At 38.7% G+C, this 22,417-nt stretch overlaps 1 protein-coding gene and 1 long non-coding RNA gene across 2 annotated transcripts in view; both read left to right on the top strand.

The window, feature by feature from the left end:
- The window catches only part of iars1 (isoleucyl-tRNA synthetase 1), a 59,215-nt gene extending 45,344 nt beyond the window's left edge, over nucleotides 1–13,871 (top strand). The window contains exons 25-34 of the mRNA XM_085160880.1: nucleotides 574–657; nucleotides 3,127–3,301; nucleotides 5,262–5,371; nucleotides 7,513–7,608; nucleotides 9,134–9,310; nucleotides 9,610–9,730; nucleotides 9,986–10,111; nucleotides 11,192–11,338; nucleotides 12,210–12,362; nucleotides 12,885–13,871. Coding sequence (XP_085017006.1) covers nucleotides 574–657; nucleotides 3,127–3,301; nucleotides 5,262–5,371; nucleotides 7,513–7,608; nucleotides 9,134–9,310; nucleotides 9,610–9,730; nucleotides 9,986–10,111; nucleotides 11,192–11,338; nucleotides 12,210–12,362; nucleotides 12,885–12,967 — 1,272 coding nt within the window. The 3' untranslated portion in view covers nucleotides 12,968–13,871. The remainder of the gene's footprint in view (nucleotides 1–573; nucleotides 658–3,126; nucleotides 3,302–5,261; nucleotides 5,372–7,512; nucleotides 7,609–9,133; nucleotides 9,311–9,609; nucleotides 9,731–9,985; nucleotides 10,112–11,191; nucleotides 11,339–12,209; nucleotides 12,363–12,884) is intronic.
- Nucleotides 664–1,084, top strand: LOC146518393 (uncharacterized). Its single transcript, XR_014874261.1, has 2 exons — nucleotides 664–1,012; nucleotides 1,049–1,084. It is a non-coding gene; the product is annotated as an uncharacterized LOC146518393 (long non-coding RNA).
- Nucleotides 13,872–22,417: the final 8,546 nt, after the last annotated feature.

Genomic DNA, 22,417 nt, shown 5'->3' with positions numbered 1-22,417 from the left:
AAAGCTTATGAAGAGGCTCTTTCAGATAAAATGTTGGACTTAATTTGAAAAGCACCATTGCCAAAAACAGAAATGCATTCAGAAAAACAAAAAGAGACACAATTTAAACACAGTCAGACTCAATCAGATGTGATGTAATATGGACCATGTCTGACTCAGGTGCTGGATCATTTCCTGAGTTACTGCCATATTATGTTTGTTTTGCTTGGTAGTAGTATTCTTTATTTATTTTGGGTAAAAAAAAATCATAGAAGACTCAATAGATGTAATTGTCCAAATGTAAATAATAATAATACTATATAGAAAGTTCTGTTTTAAAAAATGATCCAATATATAGCCAAACACAGGATTTAAGAATTGCAGTTTTGCTTTTTGTTGCTCATTTTCTCGTAATTGCAGTAGATTGACCCTGTGTCAAAATGTACTTACTTTTCATACTGCAACAAGGTTTATGATGAATTGGTAGTTTACTTTACAGCTACATTATCTAAATGTAGCTGTAGGTGTATGCTAGTTTGTATTGTGCATGCTTTTTCTTTGATGTTGGTTTTAGCTTTTTGGTTTGTGTTACAGTACCCATTGAAGGAGGTTGTAGTCATCCACCAGGACCCAGAGGCTCTGAAGGACATTGAGTCACTGCAGAAATACATACTTGAAGTAAGTAAATTAGAAAAAGTAAATAGAACACCCAACCATTTAAACATTTATATTGTATTGTGTATTCATATTGCGTTTTTTTGTTTTGTTTTGTTTTTTGGTAAATTGGGGAGATTGATTTGATTTTACTCGTGCACTGTTGGAGGGGGTATTTTCTTGTCACTTTCTTGCAAAGGTTTTCCCCAGCCTGTAATTCTGTTGCTTTACTGTGCTGTGATCAGTACTATTTAACTTATAATCTAAAGAGAAACATCCCTGGAACCGTGTTTACACTCCAAAGCCACTGCTGTTGATTTGATAGAGGGGATGAACATCAAAGGGAGTACATGTTCACACACTACTTGGATCTTTAGCTGTAATTGAAATTTCAGTGTCTGTTTCGTGCAAATAGAGGGGCGAAGCACATGCCTCTAAATCTTATTTAACATTTGATCTACCTTAGTTGCCACATTTCTCAACTACAAAGTGCAATCACAGGCATGCTTTCTTTTTTAAGAGCATATCATAAGTCTTCTGTGTACCAATGTCAGTGTGTGCTTATTTACTAGACAGTGAGGATTAATTCAGGTGTTTAACAGGCTTGCAGACTAATCCCCATTGTCTTTAAATCCTTGAAGTCCTTACCTTTTCATTTTTCCAACAAAAGAAGACATTATAGTACTGTCATAAAGAAGAATGTTCTCACCTTTGCAGGATTTTGTACGTCTTTGTTTCTTGAAATTGGAAAATTGATTCAACCCCCCACATGACTACGTTGACGAACATTAACACAACTTTTACAGAAAAGAGCTTCTGTTGCGTCTTCTGCTGGATCCTCCAAGCTTTATCTGAGTTCTAGCCACTTCTTATCTATCACTCTGTTTTATTTCTGGTGGGGAGGACATTTAACCTTGTCAGCCTCTAGCTTTCCTGCCAGTAAACAAGGTTTTTCGAGTCACAATTAAGAGCAGTGGAGGCCTTGCAGCCCGGTAAACAATCTTTGGAAGCTGAATTTTTCTATTGTTTCTTAATTTCAATAAAACCGCATTAAGTATAGATTCATCTTTAAGCATAACAAAGATACTTTATGTTTTGGGTTTGACCTTTTTGTGGCCAGTGTTCGGGAATGAATTCTCCTAACATTCAGGGAGGAGAGGTTGGAGGCAGAGTGAGACTGGCTGTTGTGGCCATCTGAATTTTAGCTTGGGTCAGCTTTGCTTTGTTGACAGTCTTGTTGGTGACTCTGTCAGCTTAGTTTCCTCTGAGCTTTATGTCAAATATGAAATGAGTTGCTTTTTTGAGCTGACAGCCTTCCTTCATTGTAATGCACCAGCACACTAAGTCATCACACACACGTTCCCCTACACAGACTAACAGAACCTCAAAGCCATATTTACCCTCAAGATTAAATGAGCTATTTCTTTGTGAAATCAACCCATTGATAGAATCCCATTTTAAGTAAGCTTATATTTTCAACCCCCCAGTGCCCTTAAGGTTTATACATCGACCCTCTACAGAAAGCTTATCTGTGCTCTCTGTCAGCAAGTCAACTATGCTAGAGCTTGATCTCAGTCACAACCTACAGCATTGTGATTGAGTATTGCTGATATGACTGGATCACAGATGCCCCCCCCCTCCCTCTCTCCCTCCCCCTCCCCAGACTGAAAAATGAAATATTGACTAAAAAGGGGGGATGGTTTATTGGAGATTTACAGATTGACTGGCTTACTGACTATTTGATTTCAGGGCTGATGTACTCTTTGAGTGAATGGTGATCATTTTTGACTTGCCCTTTACAACACTAGTATATAAAGTTTTTAACTTTTGTATTATTTCAACTGAATAGAAGTATCTGCTTGTTTTTCTACATAAATAAATAAACCTTAACCATTTTCTCTGTTAACAGCTGAAGCCCTGTGAGTTTATTGGCAGGTTCACATTAATGCTCCTTTCTGATCTAATGGGAACAGCCTTTGTAATGGGCAATGAATGAACATTTTTAAAGTAAAGTAAAGAAGGGATTGGACAAGGACCCTTCAGCCATGTTGCACAGTTTGTCTGTTTGTTTGGAACAACAGCGCCAGAAGAGCCAGCTTATCTAAGCAGTCAGGAGATGCATAAATCAATCATTTATCAGTCGACTTCTATTAACAGCAAAACTTGAGTCTATAAATCTTGTACATTGTGAGTGTTCATGTACGTAATCATATGTGTAGTAGTAATACAAGTACAGTAACTCCCCTGTAACAGTTTACTTTAGCTTAGGTTTTGCTTGAAGTATAGCAGAATTAGATGTTGGTATGTCATTACAGTGAATTTTATATTGAGTTCCAAGCACATCCATAGTACGAGTGACCTACTGTACACTGTTTTTGTACCTGTATCAGTCTTGGGCAGATGATATTGTATTCCCCAGTGTGGGATATTAACAATTTTGCAGCCAACTAAAAGACAATGACATGGTGTCTTTGACTATTCTTTATTCCCCAGGAGCTTAATGTGCGACAGTTGACACTTTCAACAGACAAGGACAAGTATGGTATCCGCCTGAGAGCCGAGCCAGACCACATGGTGCTGGGCAAGAGATTAAAGGGGGCCTTCAAAGCCATCACTGCTTCTATCAAGGAGCTCACCAGCGAACAGCTTGAAGCCTTCCAGAAGAAAGGTGACTAAAAATTTTAAAAAGTAAATAATCACAAAATTGTTTCAGCAGTGTAGCTGTAAATTAGCGGCCTTATGTTCTGTATTGACTTCATCTTTATGTATCCTTTTTTTAATGTTTACTTGTTTTCTAGTGGAGTTATCAAATTATTAATGAGCTGGCACCCTGATAACGACTGTGTTTAGTCTGTTCCTTCCCATTCCATGCAAGGCCACCTGGGTTGGCTGGAAGACTGTTTACTTAGCCTGGCAGGGCGAAGGACACTGTCTCAGCTGAACTATCGACACGCACACACATACATATACTGATACTGATAAGCACTCACTGACGCATCACCCTCCCTACCCCGGATCCAACGCCACCTCCAACGCTTACCTCCCCTCTGATGTGGACATCGGGTCAGTTGGAGGCGCAGTCGAAAGATTGCAGCGGTCCCAGATCAGATGTACACACTGGAACTCTTTCCCATGTTGCTTGTCTGTGTTTATTGTGCTATGGTGTGTTGATATCTGTGCATTCCTGTATTATCCTTTTGCGTTACACATTTCGATGTTTTTTTTCCTCGCTACCTAGCCTGACCTGTCTCCCCAATGTGATGTTTGTGTATTGTATGTACGGTCGGCAAGGTCTGTCATCTCGGTTGTGGGCAAAAGACCTGCAACTGACAAATAAAGGCTATCTCTCTCTCTCTCTCAGTGATATTGCTAAACAAATAATAAAGTGGTGAAGAACAATCAGTTAGTGTTAACGACGAATCCTCGATGAGGAAACCAGTTTATCCTCTGAATCCAAACACTAGCTGGTCTGGAACAGGGTAGGGATCAAAGCAATGCAAGGTATCTCGTCTCTCCAATTATAGAAAGATGAGGAGAGCCCCCAGAGTCTTTGAGGAAGGAGGCAGAAGAGGTCAGCTGGACTGTGGGAACTTAAGATTTCCAATAACTTGCATGTTTGAAGTCCAGCCAGTTGTGAGGCGGAAAGAAGCAATGCATGGAAAGAGACAGATGGTAGAAAAATGTTGGAGAGAGGGCACAGAAAGAAGAAAATGTTTATATTACTGCAAAGTTACAGTTCATCAATTAAAATCGAACGCAAGCCATGATGTGAAACTGCTTGCTACTAAACTAAATGGAAGCTATGAACAACAGAAGTCCTTTGTTTTTGGTTTGCAGATGAGTTATATTGATCCGCTAGTGGAGCATTTTGTCTGTCTGAACAGTCAGAGTGAATGAATCTTACCATGGAAAAAAGCTAATGGCTCACACTTGAGTTGAGTCCACTTTTAAACTTTTTGTGTAATTTCCATGACTCTAAAAGCGAGAAATTGACCGTTAGGCTAGAAAGTGATTGTAGGTTGTGGCCAATATTCATGACCTATACCTTTTGATGCTATTACTTTCATGAGGTGGAAGAATAATGGTTAAGATAGAAGATGTAAAACAGCAACAAAGCAGGGAGGGACAAAGGAAATTAAAGCGTGGAAATCTCAGATTAGAGAGAAATGAAGCGACTGTTTCACCGAGCCTCCGGGTGAGGAAAAGTGAAGAGGACAGGAGAACACGGTCATGGTTTTTAGTCAGAACAGAGATATGGGTAATTGCTGCCACTGGCAAAATGGAGATATAAACCTGAGCAGATTGCATTTGCTGTATTGTTTTAAAGCTCAGATCTAGTGCGGATGCAGCTAGAAAGACTTAAGTTTTAAGTAATATTAAAATACAAACAAACATCAGTCCAGACCCCAGAAAACAAGAAAACAAATTAACTTTCAAGTTATAAATGTAAAGAGAGCACTTTCTTCATTGTGATTAAAACTCAAATCTCCTTTAGAAGTCCTGTCAGGAGATGAACTCTTCCACCAAATCATTGGGCACATTTATTTAAACAGAGATATAAATAGGTTTAATGAACGTTATATTGCTAAATGTATATATTTATGATGAATTATCTGCTTAATTTGTAGGCTCCATAGTGGTGGATGGTCATGAGCTCCATGAGGAGGACCTGAGGCTGATGTACACTTTTGATCAGAGCTCAGGCTCTGCACAATATGAAGCACACTCTGATACACAGGTAAACCCAGTGCTCTTGGTATTACAACCCTGTATCCAAAGAATTTTGGCTATCGTGTGAAGTTTAAATAAAATGCGAGGAGGAGGTCTTGCAACCTCTTTGCTTTGGCTACCTGTCGATGTTGACTATATTCAGGTGCTCAGTGACTAGATCTTAAAAAAAAAAAAAGAACTACTCTGCTGCTGTTGCTACACCAAGCTGCCACATGCTGTAAATGCATTTATGTTTCTTTACTGTGAGTGTGATGTATGAAATTATTTCGCAGCTAAGTGGAATCAGTATATATGCATTTCCCAGAGGCCCTCTCTAATGAGTGCTCTTTCAACCGCATACATGCCACACGGCTGCAGCTTAATACCAGTTTACTGAGCTGGCTTTTTAATTCTCTGTTGCTCACTCGCTCACACTGACTCTTCAGGTTCCATCTGTCTGACGCTCTGTTCTCTCTCATATTCTGTTTCTCCATTGTTTTATGTGTACATTCACTCATCTTTATCTCCTTCTATCCATGATAAAATGAGAAGCAGACAGTATATCCTTTACTGCTGCCTGGATGTTGTCTTATATTTTGACACTGTAAATGTTTGGGCAATAGGATAGCAGACTAACTGCTTAAAGATTGCTCTTGTCAACTCTTGTTAACCTTTTCAAAGTAATAGTTTGTAACAATGAGGTAAAGGACTGGATGGTTCAGTTTTAAAGTAATTTAATTACACTCACTGGCGCTTTTATGTATATCTTCCTAGTACTGGGTTGAACGGCCTTTTGCCTTCAGAACTGCCTTAATTCTCTGTGGCATAGATTCAGCAAAGGACTGGAAACATTCCTCAGAACTTTTGGTTCATATTGGCACAATAGCATCAGACAGTTGCTGTAGATTTGTTGGCTGCGCATCCATGATAATAATCTTTGGTTCCACTGCATCCCAAAGGGCCTCTGTTGGATTGAGATCTGGTAACTGTGGAGGCTGTTTGAGTTCTCCTGTTAGAAGGAGCCATCAGAAGATGGGTACTGTGGTCATAAAGAGATGGACATGGTCAGTTACATGGCATTTAAACAGTTTAAACGATGCCATGCACATCACCACATCACCATGAGCAGTCTAAATCATTGATACAAAGGAGGATGGAGCCATGTTTTCATGTAATTTATGCCATACAAAAGTTGAAGCGGATTCAAAGTCATCTGATGAGGCAGTGTTTTTCCCAGACATTTATTGTCCAAATTTTGTTGAATTGCAGCCTCAGTTTCCTGTTCTAAGCTGACAGGAGTGGCGTGGCAACCAATGCAATATTTTTTTCCTGTAATCCAAGTTTGATATTTTGTGCATTCAGAGATGCTCTTCTGCATACCTTTGTTGTACCAAGGGTTTATTTAAGTTACTTTTGCATTCCTTTCAGCTGGAAACAACCTGGCATTAGCATTTTTGCTCACGAATTGCCAAAAAGTGTTGGCTGATTAGATATTTCCATTAACAAGCATTTGTACATCTGTAGAAAAAAACATGGCCGCTGTATGTGTATATTAGGAGATTGGTAATGCTTGAAGATCTTTATTTTGCGTGAAATTCTTTCTTTTTATGACTCATATTCAGTTTTTATGGGTTGTGCATAGCAGTAATAAGAGAAAATTTAACTATGGAGTTCGTCAAAGTTGAATGCCAGGACGAGCACATTTCACCTCATTGTTTCTTTCTATTTAAGAGTATTATTGGAAAACACAGCACACAATTAACTTGCTGTGCAGACAGTGCTATGTACATTTTTCACAGTTATAGCTACATTAACTAATGGTCTTCTCACTTTCTGGATAAAAGTACCTGATATATCTTAAAGACATAAAAGCTTGGATTAGAATAAATACTAATGAAATTAATTAAACCTCCATCTTAAATATTATTCCAACCAGCTGTTTTAATCTAAAATAAAATAATAGCAATAATAATGTAAAATGGCTTTTTTATTTTTTAAATTTGATAGACCTGTTTGAAATATTAAGTTATGATCACCCAGAATTTAATCTTGTTTATTAGAGCGCCACCTTCATCTCAAGTCACAGAAAAACATCAGGAGAGTTCTGTCATAAATTTTGCTAAGAGTTTTTCCCCTCTTCTCTTCTGCTCATGATCTGTTATCATTTAGGTCCTGGTGCTGTTGGATGTCACCCCAGATCAGTCTATGGTGGATGAAGGCGTTGCCAGAGAGGTCATCAACCGCATTCAGAAACTACGCAAGAAGGTGGGTCATTTATTTCTGGACCACTACTAGCTGTGGAACCAAGACGGACACATAACACACCACTACTGAATTTTACAATCCAGTGTTTAATAAGCAGAACCTGACGTAGTTGCAACAGCAAAACAAAACATGCCACTAAGGCAGTTTGAGGAGTTTTGCTTCAGATGTGAACTTTTTGAGGATGTTTCCTTTATTTAAACAAACCAAACAATCCCCTGCTTTCACATGTATGATAATAGTCCTTTAAACCACTCCCATTTTATTTAATCTGATGATGTTTCAAGACTGCAGCGTAGAGTCAAAACAGAAACTTTGCTTTTTGTTATATTTCCGTCACCCCAGTCCTCCCCCCGTTCGTCTTTATGTCTCATTGTATTGTCCGGGCAGTTTTGAAATCTTTCCACTGCAGCGTCACAGTTAGAGGTTTCTCCATCATAAGGCAGGCTTAATGGAAGCTTAATTACAGTCTGGCCCCTTTCAGATTCTAATGTTCGAGCTTTGAAGTGGTCTGGGGAGTAAAGACGGATTAGCCAACAGCCCCTTGTTTTCACAAGCAACAAACAGTTTTTTCCATCCCCCTATAGCAGTGGTGTGCATTGGCTCCCTGCCAGGTTAAATTCCTCCAGTTATTTCAAACTGAGATCTGTCAGGAATTTTCCACCCTGTGGATGGGAATTAATTTTTAGCAATTCTTGTACATGTTTGGTAGTAGTTTGGTGGGTTGCACCTGTTATCACTGTTCGCGTGGGAGGCAGAGTTGAGAAACAGGGGTCACCATTTCCTTATTTTTAATGGACTGTTCCCCAACTGGAGAGATCTGTTGCTTTATTCAACACCCCCCCCCCCCCCCCCCCTTCCCACCACACACACTCATACAGAGGCTCATGTGCACTGTAGTAGCCCCATCAGGGTAGGATCAGTTACCTTGACTTGGAGAACCCTTTAAACCTTCTTCCTCTTATCGACTTCTCTGTATCTGGCTGTCTGTCCGCCCTTGAGCCAAATATTGCAAATGGCGTGTTTGCGAGAATGTGTGTGCTACACTGTTGGTACATGTGTGTGTGGCCGTGCATGTGTGCGCCCAGCTACACATTCAGAATAGGATTAGATCAATGTGTTTGAATATGTCAAGGTTATTGGAAGTTTGCGGCATACGATGCCAAAATAAATGGGCTGTCATCCAGTAAAAATGTCCCCTTGTTTGCTTTCACCTTTATTTCTTCCTGTATGGTCTCTGCTTTTTAATCCAGCTATTCTACTCTTTTGTTTATCTTTTCATTTTGTTTGCCTCCTTCTTGCTTTCAGGTAATCATTTCCTCCAGATGTAGTTTATTTATAAAGGAGGAGAAAAAACTTTGAAGAGAGTTACTTGTGCTAAAGATTTTTTGTGTCCTTTGCAGTCATTGGATTTGTGTTGTTGTTTGAAGACCTACTGAAGCAAGACTTTTAGCCTGTTTACTCGCCTGCTCCAATAAAGAAAAACTCTCACTTCTCATGCCACCTGTCTCTTAATGTCTGGTCTTAGGGGCATTTGGTGCCATCAGATGAGATAACAGTGTACTACCGCTCCCAGCCAGAGGGGGAGTACTTGGACTCTGTGATCAAGGCTCACACTGACTTCATCCTGGCTACCACCAAGGCTCCACTTCTACCCTTCCCTGTCTCAAAAACTGCCAGTGTCATCATAGATGAAAATACCCAGGTATAAAAGAATACGTTTAGATCAACCAGGGTTATATATGACTGAGTTTTGTAGCAGCTTGTAGTCTGACACAATCTTAAAGCATTCATGAAATGTGCTGGAAAGTATTTAGCATATACATAATATACACAAGGAGCACTCAAATTGGTGTTACAGTAATAAAATTAGTTTTAACTTTGTGTTTAGTGGTTACCTTCTTGCATATCTCTTAAGTATATTTGTTGCAGTTGTCATGAGACTGAAACTTATGTGTGCTTTTCTCTATTGACTCTTTCACTCTTCTTCTATGTCTGTTGCAGCTGAAGGGTTCAGACCTGGAATTAACCATAGTAAAGGGATCTTCAGCCCCTCGGGCTCCTCTAAATGGACCAGCTTGCACATATGTCAACCTCCAGGTGAAGGTCAACAACAAAGAACAAGGTAGCACATGGGGAGAGAATCTGTTTTTCTCCAGTTTAAGTGGTGTAACAGGAAAACTGTAACTGTCTAATTTTAAATAGAGTTACAATAAATCTTCTCTGCTGATGATTGAGATTATACATATGTGCAACCAAATGCACATATAATATTAAATACAACTATAGTATAAATACAGTAACATTATCTTACCTGTGATTTACTTTTAGTAACTGTTTGGCTATGTTAATAATCCTCTTGAACTGGTTTCTTGTGCAGAGGGTGTAGTGCTGTTGGAGAATCCCAAAGGGGATAACAGGCTAGACTTGGACAAGCTGAAGAAAGCGTGCAGCAGCATCTTTGGAACCAATAACACACAGCTCAAATTCTTCAGTGACGGAACTGGTGAGAACTAAACTCCCTTCTTTTTTATGGGAACATTTAATCATGTTATTTAAAAATGTACATCTTCTTTTTACCTCCAGATATTTAATAACAATGAAAATTCTTCCTTTATTACCAGTCGGTTATTTTATCTGTCATTTATTTCACTTTTCTTTTTATATATTTCTGGGTCGTTTATTTTGGCTGTTTTCGTGCTGCACTTTAACCATTTTTAATTTTATAGTTTTTCCACAGAATTTTGACTGTTTTTTCTTTTCCACTTTTCTGATCTTCTTCATAGCTATAATGTCAGTAAAAAATAACAGAAAACACGGGTAGTTACACACAGTGTAGCGAACTTTCGCTGTAAAACTCCACTTTGCAGAGCAGTTCATTTTTAAGAGTAAGGATCATTTAAATTATTATTAAACAATATAATATTGTACTTTTTTCCAGCAAATTGAAATCAAATAGAATTAATTAATTATTTAGTCATAAAATGGTTCTTTCTGTTAAACTGTAGAGAAAATAAACATTTCATAAAGCCTTCTGACATAAGCTAGAGCACTTTATCATGCGAGAAATGCCAACAGAGCTTAGTCAGTTTTTTGATTTCATTTATCATGACAACAGTAAAAACAACCATTATCCTGTGATAATAATTGTTAAATTAATTTTATCTTTTAGGCCCCAGTCATGCAGGCCTAGAGACTGGTACATGACAACCACCAGTTGCTAGGGAAAAATGAGTATTCCACAAAGAGGTCTTCTGTGCTGAGACCTCGTTGTGATTGCTGTGGTTGCCATGGACATAATTTGTGCCGACTTGTCTGCAAACACTCGACAGCTACTCACTAAGCAGTAACTGTGATGCAAACCTAAAGCGAATACTGCCTTGCCTTCATTTTATCCAGCAGCAGGCAGGATGAAACAACCACTGACTAACTGGTTAGAGAATAAGCATTGCTCCCTAGCTACAGGTGGTTGCCAGGGGGTCTCCACCAGATCTCTAACTCTGTGTGACTGAGGACTTGTTGGTTTTATAGATTTCACAAATCATCATGAAACATATGTATATATGTAACTGTCTGTTTCTTACAGAGCTGACCAGCAAAACGGACGTGCAGACTCTGACTGGTAAAACTTTGTCAGTGACTGCGGGAACTGCGTCACCTGGCCCCGCCCCCTCCACCGACACCATCGCGTGTCCTTATGTAAACCTTCTACTATGCAACGCTCAGCCAGCTGGTGAGAGAAGCAGCCACAGAAACTGAATTTATGTGCACAACACGCTTTTCTCACTCCTAAAGATTAATCCTAATTAATCTTCGTCTGACCGACGTTTTATTTGAGAGAAATATTGAGAGGATTTTCTTTGTTTTGTTTTTGTCCTCTTTATATTTGCATTTATATTCGAGATTGAACTAGTTTTAAATGAAAAGTTTGACATTGATTTTGCTCCAGACCAAATTTCCACCACTGGGGCTACAAACATTGATTCGTATATTTATTCATTTATTCTGTACTTGTGCCTGCACAGCCACTTAAATTAGCTTACCACCAAAACTAAAAATGGTAAAGTGCTTGCCTGTGGTCATCAGCACCACAGGCAAATGGTCATGGTAAATGGCCTGTATTTGTATAGCACTTTTCATCAAGATCATTTTTCATTTTTTTTGTAAGTTAACCAGCTGTTGGTGGAGACAGAGTGGCATCTGTCTCCTCATCGCTACCATCAGCTACCATGTATATGGATTTCTTGTCAACATTACAGTTATTCCTATTATTTTAAGTGGATATTGACAAGGAGTAACTGTAGCTGTGTTTAGGTTTTTCTTCCATTTCTTCCAAGTCATGCATGCTGGTTGTGCAGTTATGATGCAGTTTTGCTTCTACTGCAGGAAATTGAGTATAATCCAACTTTATCTTTTGAGTCATTCAGTCTCAGTCCTTTCACCTTTCCCTTCTACTCAGCCAGGATTTTTTTTTCCTCATCTTTTCCCAGCTGAAGCTTGTATATATGCCCTCTCAGGACAGAACCAGCCCTGCTAATAAAAAACATTGTTAATGATGTAACATGTCGTACAGTTCTCTTTAACACCCTCCCTATCTCTTCTAGAGTGCCAATCAGGAGACGTGGGTACCCTCCTACTGGTCAACCCAGTAGGCCAGAATCGTCTTAACCACGAAGGCTTGCTCTCTGAGACTGCCAAAGTTTTTGGCCTCCGCAGCAGGCGGCTCAAACTCTACCTGGATGAGGACCTTACTCAGGGTAAAAAAAAAAAGATCACTAAAACCGTCACTGAAACAGATTTTAAGGCAATTAATGCCTGATAGAGATACGGTGTTTCCCCCCACACTTTCTCATGAAAAGTTAGTAAAAACATGTAAATGTATTTGCCAGATTTTCCTTAAAATACTACTCAGTACCTAGTGGTACATGCAGAAAAATGGCTTCTGTGACTGGAATAGATTTTGCAATTCTGCACATAGGCAGATTTTTTAAAAAAGATTTTCAGCTTGTAGGGAAAGCTGTAAGATTCTAGTTGTGTATGTTGTTAGATGCTAAGCTGTGTATTCTTTATTGTAACCAGTAGGACGTCCAAATCAAGTATAAAACATGAGTTAGTGCATTGTCATTTTAAAAAAATCGAAGCATTTTCCTGAAAGACACCAAGTTTCTTTTAACTTCTTTGATAAAGCAAAGTAACTTTCCTTAGCTGTAAGGTTTTAAAAGTTTTAAAAACTGCTCTTCTCAAATGTAATTTTAGCCATAAATATTTCTGTTTTCCAGAGCTGCCAGCTGATTCTTCAGTCAAATCTCTTGACACCAAAACTCTGTTTGTGAGAGTTCTTCCTACGACCGCTGAGGCATAAATCCACAAACCACCTGAAGAGCATTTGTCTCTGACAGACCACATGTTCCCTAAATGAAGGTTTCTACCACTCAATAGCCCGATTGATGTACAATGGAGTAGCTTCATATGTTTATGATGCTTTTTGAATGCAAATCAGGGGTTGTCTGTCAAATTCAGAACTGTTAAAATGCAGAGTCACAAACAGCAAAGTCTTTGTGTAACATAAACTCAGATAGGAAAAAAAAAGAAGAATGTTTTGGGATGTCTTTATATTTAAACGGGGTGTAACTGGGGAGGGGAGAGGGGGTTCTTTATAAGAGTCGATGGTCTCTCTCGCTCCAGTTTTCTCCCTGACAACCACACAGGTTTTCCCTCCTCATATTAACCTTGTCAGCAACTGTAAGTAACTGTTTCTGAAAAGTATCTTGTTAGGTCATATTTAATGTGGACCAAGAAGGGATTTTTCTGGGTGATGGTGTACATCCTCTCCTAAAAAGTGGGTTTACCTCTGTAACACAGTGATGGTTCATACATAACCAGCTCTTTCCAGGTTTCGAGGAAACACTTTAATTCGATTAACTGTCAATTTTACCAGTGGATGATTTTCTTTATTATGATAATGATGCAAGCTACTTCTCTTTGAGGCTTATTTGAAGGCAGCTTAGTCCAGAGTAATTATTGCTTTGTCTCATAATTGGAAAAGCAAATTTGGGCTATTGTGCTTATACACCATTTTGAATTTAACAGATAAACTCATTGTGCTCACTGCATTGAGAATCCTTTGACAATGGAAAAGGCATTTAAAAGGTGAAATGGGTTTTTGGGCTGCTGTACCTGGGGACAAAAAGGTTCTGCAATGAAAAGAGCAACAAATGAATAATGTACTATTTTAGGTGACTGAATAAATCAAAGGTGACTTGGAATCAGCATGTTTTTTTTTTTCTTGTCTCCTTTCTGTTCACTTAAACCTCTTCGTGGCAGTGAGAGACAGAATGTTTCTGTGGGATCCTGCAGTCTGACATTTTGAATGACTGATGTTACTTTCTTTAGCAGCAAGGTCAGGGAACAAATACATCAAAATGCATTACAGATGCTCTCAGCAGTGGTAAAAGTACACTTTGGCATGTGGACTTACTTTGAAAATGAGTTACAATAAAATCTCTGAAGCTAATTTCCCTCTTTATTTTAACTCCATGTGGGTGCTTTACTTTTTTAGGCGACTCACTGTATAAACTGAAGTATTAAAGGTAATGCATAATTTAGACTGTAGCTTCTTGTATGACACACAGGTACTCTTAAGGATTTGGCTGTTCAGTTTCTGTTTTCTCCTAGTCCAAAATAGCATCACATTCACTATCACAGTGAATTAACAAAGCAGCCCATGACCAAAATTAGATGACTAGTGCTAGCATAACTCCCAGCTGAACCCTCTGATCCAGATACATTCATCATTCAGTTGACTAAAAACAGCCCAAAGCAAGAAGGCCTAATGTGTGAGTTGGACTTCTGTCGGAAGTAACAAGGTAACTGCAAAGCCCTCTTAACCCTACACCACAACCTGCCACGTCGTTGCAAGCTGCATCGATACCATGCATCGTGTTGCAAGTTTCTTGCAGAGATTAACTGTGATCTCACAATAACTAAGTCCATCTTTTATATATGGTGTAATACTTTGTTTCTGCATTTGTTTCCATTTGAGCCTATGCAAAGTGGTTTTCACCCTTTTGAGTACTCAAAGGCATGTAGCTCCATGTAACTTCTTGGCTCTTCTTAGCTAAAAAGTTATAACTTAGTAGGGACCAATGGACAGTACAAGCAAAAGTACTGTCCTGAAGTATTATCTTAATCTCAGAAGTATTAATCTTATTATTCTCTGTTATTCTTTTGGCTCTATTCCTTATTGTTATGTCTGGGCCTGTTTTTAATTCTGATTACTACAGAACATGCATTAGACACTGATTTGGATGATTCCACAAGTGGTTTTTATAAAGCATTTACCGGGCACAGTGTGAGGCTGATGTGGCTTTCCAGTGGATGTTTAAATGGGACTTCTATTAATCCGTGTCTGCAAAAACCAGTTTCCCGTTGGTTTGGTTGTTGATTTGCATATTTTGATTATTAAAAAAGCCAGGAGGAAGAGCAGTCTACTTAGGTAGTTGAGGTAATTCTCAGCTGCAAAACATCATCTTCTACACATCCTTGCAACGCCATACCATAAATTTACTATTAATTTACATCCAAATTAAATGCATAAATAGTCCATTAATCTTCTACCGTGCAGCTAATGCTCATAAACATTTCTTTACCCTGCACCCTGCTAAGTCATCAGCACCAACACTGTATAATAAACTGCAGTTACCCATAAATACATCGACGTCACTGAGATCCACTGTGGAGCACCTGTGAACACATAATTTCCTCTGGGATTAATAAAGTATTGTGTGATGTGTTATGTTAGCCACAGAGTGATTTTACATATTAGCATTCAAAGTTATTCTCATATTAAAGGAACAGTGTGTAGGATTTAGTGGTCACAGAGTACAAACAACCAGCTATTCCTCATTAACATAAAAAAAACTTTGGCTTATAATGTAGCTACTCAGAATCTTGGGGTGGGGAACAGTGATGATGTCATTTCTGTTGGTTTTATGTTGTGGGATGGACATTTAGTGTATGTATTGAGGTTTCTTTAAAATCGATATATCTCATTATTATACCATATGTTATTGTACATTTATTACCATTTATTTATTAATGAATTGACCTTGATCTGGTTTTCGTATTTATCAGGTCAGCTAACAGGAAAAATGACATGAAAAGGATAGCAGAGCGGAATAACACAGATTTAAGTAAATTATCTTTATTTGGTTGTCAAAAGTCAACAGGCTCCACAAAACATGTTTTTGGTCATAACTCAAGAATTCATGTGCAAATCAAGGCATGATTTCACACAAATTTACTGATCAGTATGATAAAGTGATGGCATTTTATATTCAAATCAATAAAGGTTAATCTTACTGTGGCATCACATTATGCAAAAAAAAAAACTTCAGACAAAACGGTTCACATTTATCTTCATTGTTTCCTCTCAATTCTATGCAGTACATGAAAAAGTAAGTATACAGTTACTGTTTCCAAGTACCTTACCAATTACCAATGTAGAATACCCAAACATTATTTGGTGAGGCCATATGTTCAACAGCTTGGCTCAAATTGGGTGATGCAACAGGACGGGGCAGCAAATCTACAATAAAGGGTTTATACTGGTCTTTTTGTGTGTGTGTGTGTGTGTGTGTGTTAACTAAAGTTTCTTACAACCCAAAAAATACTTCAGTACATCATAATTTGAGTATAGCTCAGTACATGATGCTTCTTTTGAGCACAGTATTTTCTACCTTTGATTCCAGCATCCCTACAATCAGTGTTATTTCATTGTGATCATTTTCTCCTCTCCCATCCTGAGAGGAGCAGCATGCATCTTCACTGGTTAAATATTAAGTACACAGCTCTGTCTCATCATCCTGTCATCCATCTCGCTCCCATCTGCTCCTGCTGCTCCCTTTGTGCCTCTACACACCCCAGCCTGGGCAAGTATGCAGGTCGACGACCCATCTGCTGATAGGCATTACAGAAATACACTATGCTACACAGATGAATTGAACATGAACCCTGACGTGTGATTCTAATGACAGACAACAAAACTCATTATAGTGTGCTGCAGTGACAGAGAAAAAAGAAGTTGCTCCTGCAGAATAAAAACTGGTGTTCTTTCACGATATATAGCCAATAAGGGTCGTTTCTAACAATCTACCCTGGCAACAAGTGTGCTGTGTAATGGAAAAATCTAAATCTCTGCCAGTAAAACAATTTTCAGTGCTCTGCATGTTGCCAACTTCAGAATGACAGCAGCAAACACTACCTAGTAAGCACAGTAGGTAAGAGGATAAAAAAAGAAGTTGTTACTTTGGATGCAGAGCTTGGTAAGCCAAATGAGGGGAATACACCAGCCACTTAGTTTAAAACAAGTTATAGTGGATGGCAGCGTTTTACCAGATATGTATGTATATTCCTTGCAAGACTGTAGTAAAATAAATAATAGACTCTTAGTGTGCTACATACTAAATGCTGTGTAATAGTGGGAAGACCACAGCACACTGTATGCTGACGTAGAAAAAGAAATAATAGTAGAGTGTTATATTGAATTTTATTCAGAAGCAGAGATGTTTAGTGATGGGATTTCCGGCTCTTTATAGAGAGCCGGCTCTTTCGGCTCCGAACCGGCTCTTCAGGTTGTTTTGTTGCTTTAATTATTTAATCATTAACAATAATATAAAATTATGCAGAAAAGGAATTACTAATGTAAAAAAAAGTGGTTTTATTTATATATGTTTATATATGGCCCCTAGAGACAAAGCCCGTACAAACTCTAAAGCATATACAAACTCCAAAAAGCACGTACAAACTCGAAAACACATTTCTAGCGTTTACTGAACACAATTGAAAACGTGTGTATTGTTTGTGTATTTATAGACAAGCACTCATATTTATTCAAATAATTTAAAAAAAAAGTTCATTTACCTGTTACTACCACACACCAAATCCGGTTGTTGATACTTCCTGGCTTGTGTAGCCACTAGGTAACAAAAGCTCAACACTGCGCCCTAGAAACCTGGAGCACTTCTGTTGTCTTTTGTACGTGTTTTGGAGTTTGTATGTGCTTCTGAGTTTTTACGTGTTTTGGAGTTTGTACGTGCTTCTGAGTTTTTACGTGTTTTGGAGTTTGTACGTGCTTCTGAGTTTTTACGTGTTTTGGAGTTTGTACATGCTTTGTCTTTAAGGTCCACCATAAATATACTTTATTTATTCACTCCACATAAAATGTAATAAATAAATCATATAATACAAAAAACAACTATTTACATTTTAAACTTTTAACTATTTAAATGTTCAGCTTTTTCCTTTTAAACAAATTTAACGTGAAACAACACAAAACACTGCAAACCACAACACAATTAAATATAAATTAAAATATTAAAACAAAAAGAAGATGCACATTCTCTGTCATATGGGCCTGCATGATTTCTGAATCCTTTATCATCTGCAATTGAAAATAGCGGATGATTACTATATCTTTCTAATGTGACGTTGTTGTCCCTCGCTCTCTTTCTCTCTGGCTCTGTTCCTGTGCTACTGAGTGTAACTAACGCCCCTCCCCCCTCTGCCCAGCGCAAAGTACAGGCCGCGCATGCGGAGTTTAGCGGAAAAAAGGGCGAGAGAGAGGGTGAGAGAAAGAAAAAAAACAAAAAACCTCAGGGCTCCCAATAAGGAGCCGGCTCGCGTCGTTCACTTCAAAGAGTCGGCTCTAAGAGCCATTTCGTTCGCGAACGACCCATCACTAATGCAGTTAGATCGGTCAGTTTGGATCCGTACTTTACATACTCGATAGTTTATTAAGCCTAGAAGCTGACATCAATAAACATGTTTCAGATTAGTATTGAAATAATAATATTAAGATAGTACCTTGAAATTTTCTGCACTGATGGGGAAAACAGGCCAGCGAACAAAAGTCAGAGATGTTTTATTTACTTTTGTTCGCTGTGTCCCCTGGATTTAATTATGGCAGGTCTTGAAAACGTTTTTTCCAGAACCTTTGACTGTATAATTATCAAACTGTGAAATCTTCGTTACTTTTGTTAGGTGGGTATTTTGTGTTTTCTTGAACACGCCACATTTCTTCTTTTGTGGTCTGCCTGCAGCCATTTTTATTATGACCAAAAAAAAAAAAAAAAAGAGAGAGAGAGACGAAAAAGGGGGAAAGGGTGTATTTTATGAGAAATTAAACATATGTCTCTCCTGTGAAGAGTTCAGGGGAATATGAAAATGTCCTAAAATGTGGTAAGTGTTGACTTTAAAGTCCGACTTGTTGTAACAGAGAATAGTTAGCTTTAAGGTTTGTTTTACTAGCTAACAAATGCAGGTAAACCTTAAAGGATAGCAAGAAAACAATTAATTAATACATAGATGAAAATATAAATTAATAAATAAACAAAGAAGATGCATAAGAAAAAGAAATTAAGTATCACTACCCCCAAATGGGTGGTGTGGAGTTTTATGACTAACATTTGGATTCGTTTACATGAATAAACTATAATATTTGTAGTGAGCCTGACTTGGTATCCTTGCACCTTGCTTCAGCTGTGGGCCACTTTCTGCTGTTTCGTCTGCATCAGCACTGAATAAATGGTTAACTGGTAAGAAGTATCCAATACAAATAAATAACAGGCAGGCTCCGGTAAATTGGATTCAATCTTTTTTTTCCTTTTTCTTTTTTTTCATACTAAAGCAGCTGTGCGTCAAAAGTAACCGTCAAGCACAAAGTGGATAAATGCATTGGCGACGTGCATCGTGACTGTGGAGGGAGCACCAGATCCCAGCTATCTCCTGATCATCTAAATGCGGCATCTATCTACATCCTGATGCGCCTGCTTCTCCTCCTCCTCCTCCTCCTCTCCTCCTTCCTGGAACGGCAGAAACAGGTAGGACACGCTTCCGATTTGAAAACGCATAACCCACATATCCAGCTCGGGAGTGGAGGAGGGAGATAGTGCTTTTAACATTCTAGTTTGTACGTTCCCTTTTTAGTGTGTCCATGTCGTGGTTGTTAGGAGACCGCTGTCAGATGAGGAGTCGGTGATAATGGGAGATGTCCTGGCATCTGTAGTGAGATGCGTCGGCAGCAATAACACACTGTTGCTACCCACGCTCTCTTTGCCACAGAGACGTGCGTTCTGCCGCAGGTATGCGGTGGAACAGAGGGGATGGATGCAACCAATTAGTTTGGTCCAGTATAGTTCCACTTTTATTTGCGTGCATTTCTGCTGTACCTTTCGCCTCTCACATTGTAGAATTTGAAAACATCGAGGCTAGTATAGGGCGACCCATTTTCTGTTCTTCTATCCTTATAAAGAAAGCAGTACAACTCAAAATAGCACAATTTGAGACTCGGCATTAACACACTTCAGTCACATCTAATTGTTTGCTAGCACATGCTACCTAAGCTGCAATACAATGTTTAATGAAAAAATGCTTATAATCGCCCACTTTTCACATTGTTCTATTTATAGACTGACAGCAGAACTTGTGCAGCTCCTACTCTGTAAACTGTCATCAGTTATGAGGCCATATTTCAATTTATACTTTCAAAAGGTATGTTTTGTTATTTTGCAGGCATTTACGTATTTCTTTTCAATGGTTCTGGAAATACCTTTGCTTTGTAACATTGTTGCTTTTACTGTACCTCTTATTATTCTTCTGTTATACCTGCGTAGAAGGATTTTTGGTGCGTACCAAAGAGGATTTAACCAGAGCCATATCATGGTTATAAACCCTCTATACTTTAATTGTAGTTAACAGTATTTTTCTTTCTTTCTTTTTTTTATTCAATTTTTTTGCTGTGTTCGAGTTTATTTGTGTTATTTGTCGCTTTTGTCACATGGTATACTTTGGGTTAACTGATTCTCTAGTGCTACAGTCTCATATAATGATGGCAGTGGTTGGAAACCATAGCACGACCAAAATTGTCACTGTGTGCAATAAACTTGGGATCTTGTTGCTTTTGAAATTGTTGATTTGAAGATGGGGACCAGGTCTGCGGCCACTCTCAGTCAGTTGTCATCTTCAGGACAGCGATAAAACAGCAGTAAGTCGGTCTGCTGTTATCGGTTCATGATGGAATGGGATCAGCTTGGCAATTACATGCAATCTGTTTGTGATGATGCAGCGGCTGACTGTGATAAATCAGCAAAAATCGCTACCTTCTGTTACAAATTTGCCGTCAGCATATACAGAAATTTTCAGTAACTGCTTAGATTCAGAGTCCAGTTGTGTTTCAAATCCACCAGAATGCAACCAGCTGGCAACCAGCTGAGTCGGGTCCCCTATTGTGAAGCAATAATGTCACAGATGAGTTGAGCGATCAGTCTGACTGCATTTACAAATTAGACCGAAGTTATTTGCAAACCTTTTCCAGTCTTTCTGAGAGTGAATGCAGTCAGTCTTCAATAGAGAGACAGGTTACCTCCCAGCAGGCAATCTATGCAATTACTTTGTGATCGAAAGTGATTACCGCAACTACTTGCAATCAATTGCAGGATACAAAAAAATGAAACTGGCAGTTTTTCCTAGTGCTAAGGAGATTGCTGTCCTATTTTTACTTTAGTATGACTGAGCCAGGAAAACCTAACTGCAAAACATTACAAAGCTGTTACCATCTTTAGCATAACAGAACCCTTTTTATACCAGTGGTCTCTTCCACGATGACAGTGCCCCCCATCTGTGGAGACAAGGTGTCAGTTGTATGATGAGTATGAATATGATGTGAAACATCTGCTGTGACCTTCACAGTCAGCCAGATCCCAGCCTAATTGGAGCATTTTAGAAAAGCATGTTCAATTGTATCAACGCGGTCTGTCCTTTACTTTTTCAAAAGTAATAGATTACTCCTGTAAGGTTATTGTTGTAGTACGTTGTAGTGTAGTGTAGTGACCAGTTCACCTGGAAACTACAGGTGAGGGAATGTCTTTCCTTTCATCCTTCCAGTGGAGTGCCATAGATTAGGAGAATTAATGCAAAGGAGCACAACCCCAAACTAACGCACTGTTTATTTCCCTGCTAATTTGTCACCAAATTGTCTTTTAAAATTGTACTTTGAACCGCACACTGTAATCCCTATTGATCTTGTCACAAACAGAAGTTCCCTTGGTATTGCTCTTCTGACACTTTCAGTAAATAATGCATAGTTACTTTGTTTTGGGGGTTTGTAGTCCAGCAAGAGCACAAATCTATGTGTGTGTGAAATCTCTTGAAGGCTTGAAAAGCATGAGGCTGAAACACCGAGCACCTTGGCAACAGTTATAAGTGATGGGTAATCCATTTGTGGGAATTTGGGCAAACCAATGCAAGCTGAAGAGCAATAGACACTCCAATCAAATAGCATTTAGGTACGTTTGGAGAAAAAAATGTGTTCACACAAACAGCCGCTCATAAAATAGTTGATTAGTTAATGAAATCACGAATTGTAATGAGCCATTTAGGACTGTTAATTACTGCTGCACATTCAGTGCTCCTTCTGTCTGTCATTTTCATATCACAGCCTAGTGTTAGAATTAATTTTACCATGACCAATTCTCACTGCAACACTCAGAAACACGACTGCAGGCATAATGGTCCTCACAGAATCTCTAGACAGATGGATGAAAAATCAGACTGTAATTATTTCATGTGTATTTTCCCTCTCTTCTCTCTTCCCTGCCTACTCGTCCTCTCTTCATTCCACTCAGCAGCCTGATTAAATGTATTTTTTGTCCGTGGTGTAATCAGTGATAAAGTGGATCATTGTTTGCTCTGTCCAGATGTGCCAATTAAAAACTTGACACCACAGTTATCTGTTTCCAAACCATTTTCAGTGCTC

Source organism: Neolamprologus multifasciatus, chromosome 5, assembly GCF_963576455.1.
Source record: "Neolamprologus multifasciatus chromosome 5, fNeoMul1.2, whole genome shotgun sequence".
Classification (NCBI taxonomy): domain Eukaryota; kingdom Metazoa; phylum Chordata; class Actinopteri; order Cichliformes; family Cichlidae; genus Neolamprologus; species Neolamprologus multifasciatus.
The sequence above is the reverse complement of the archived record's forward strand: the minus strand, read 5'-3'. Positions and strand labels throughout refer to the sequence as shown.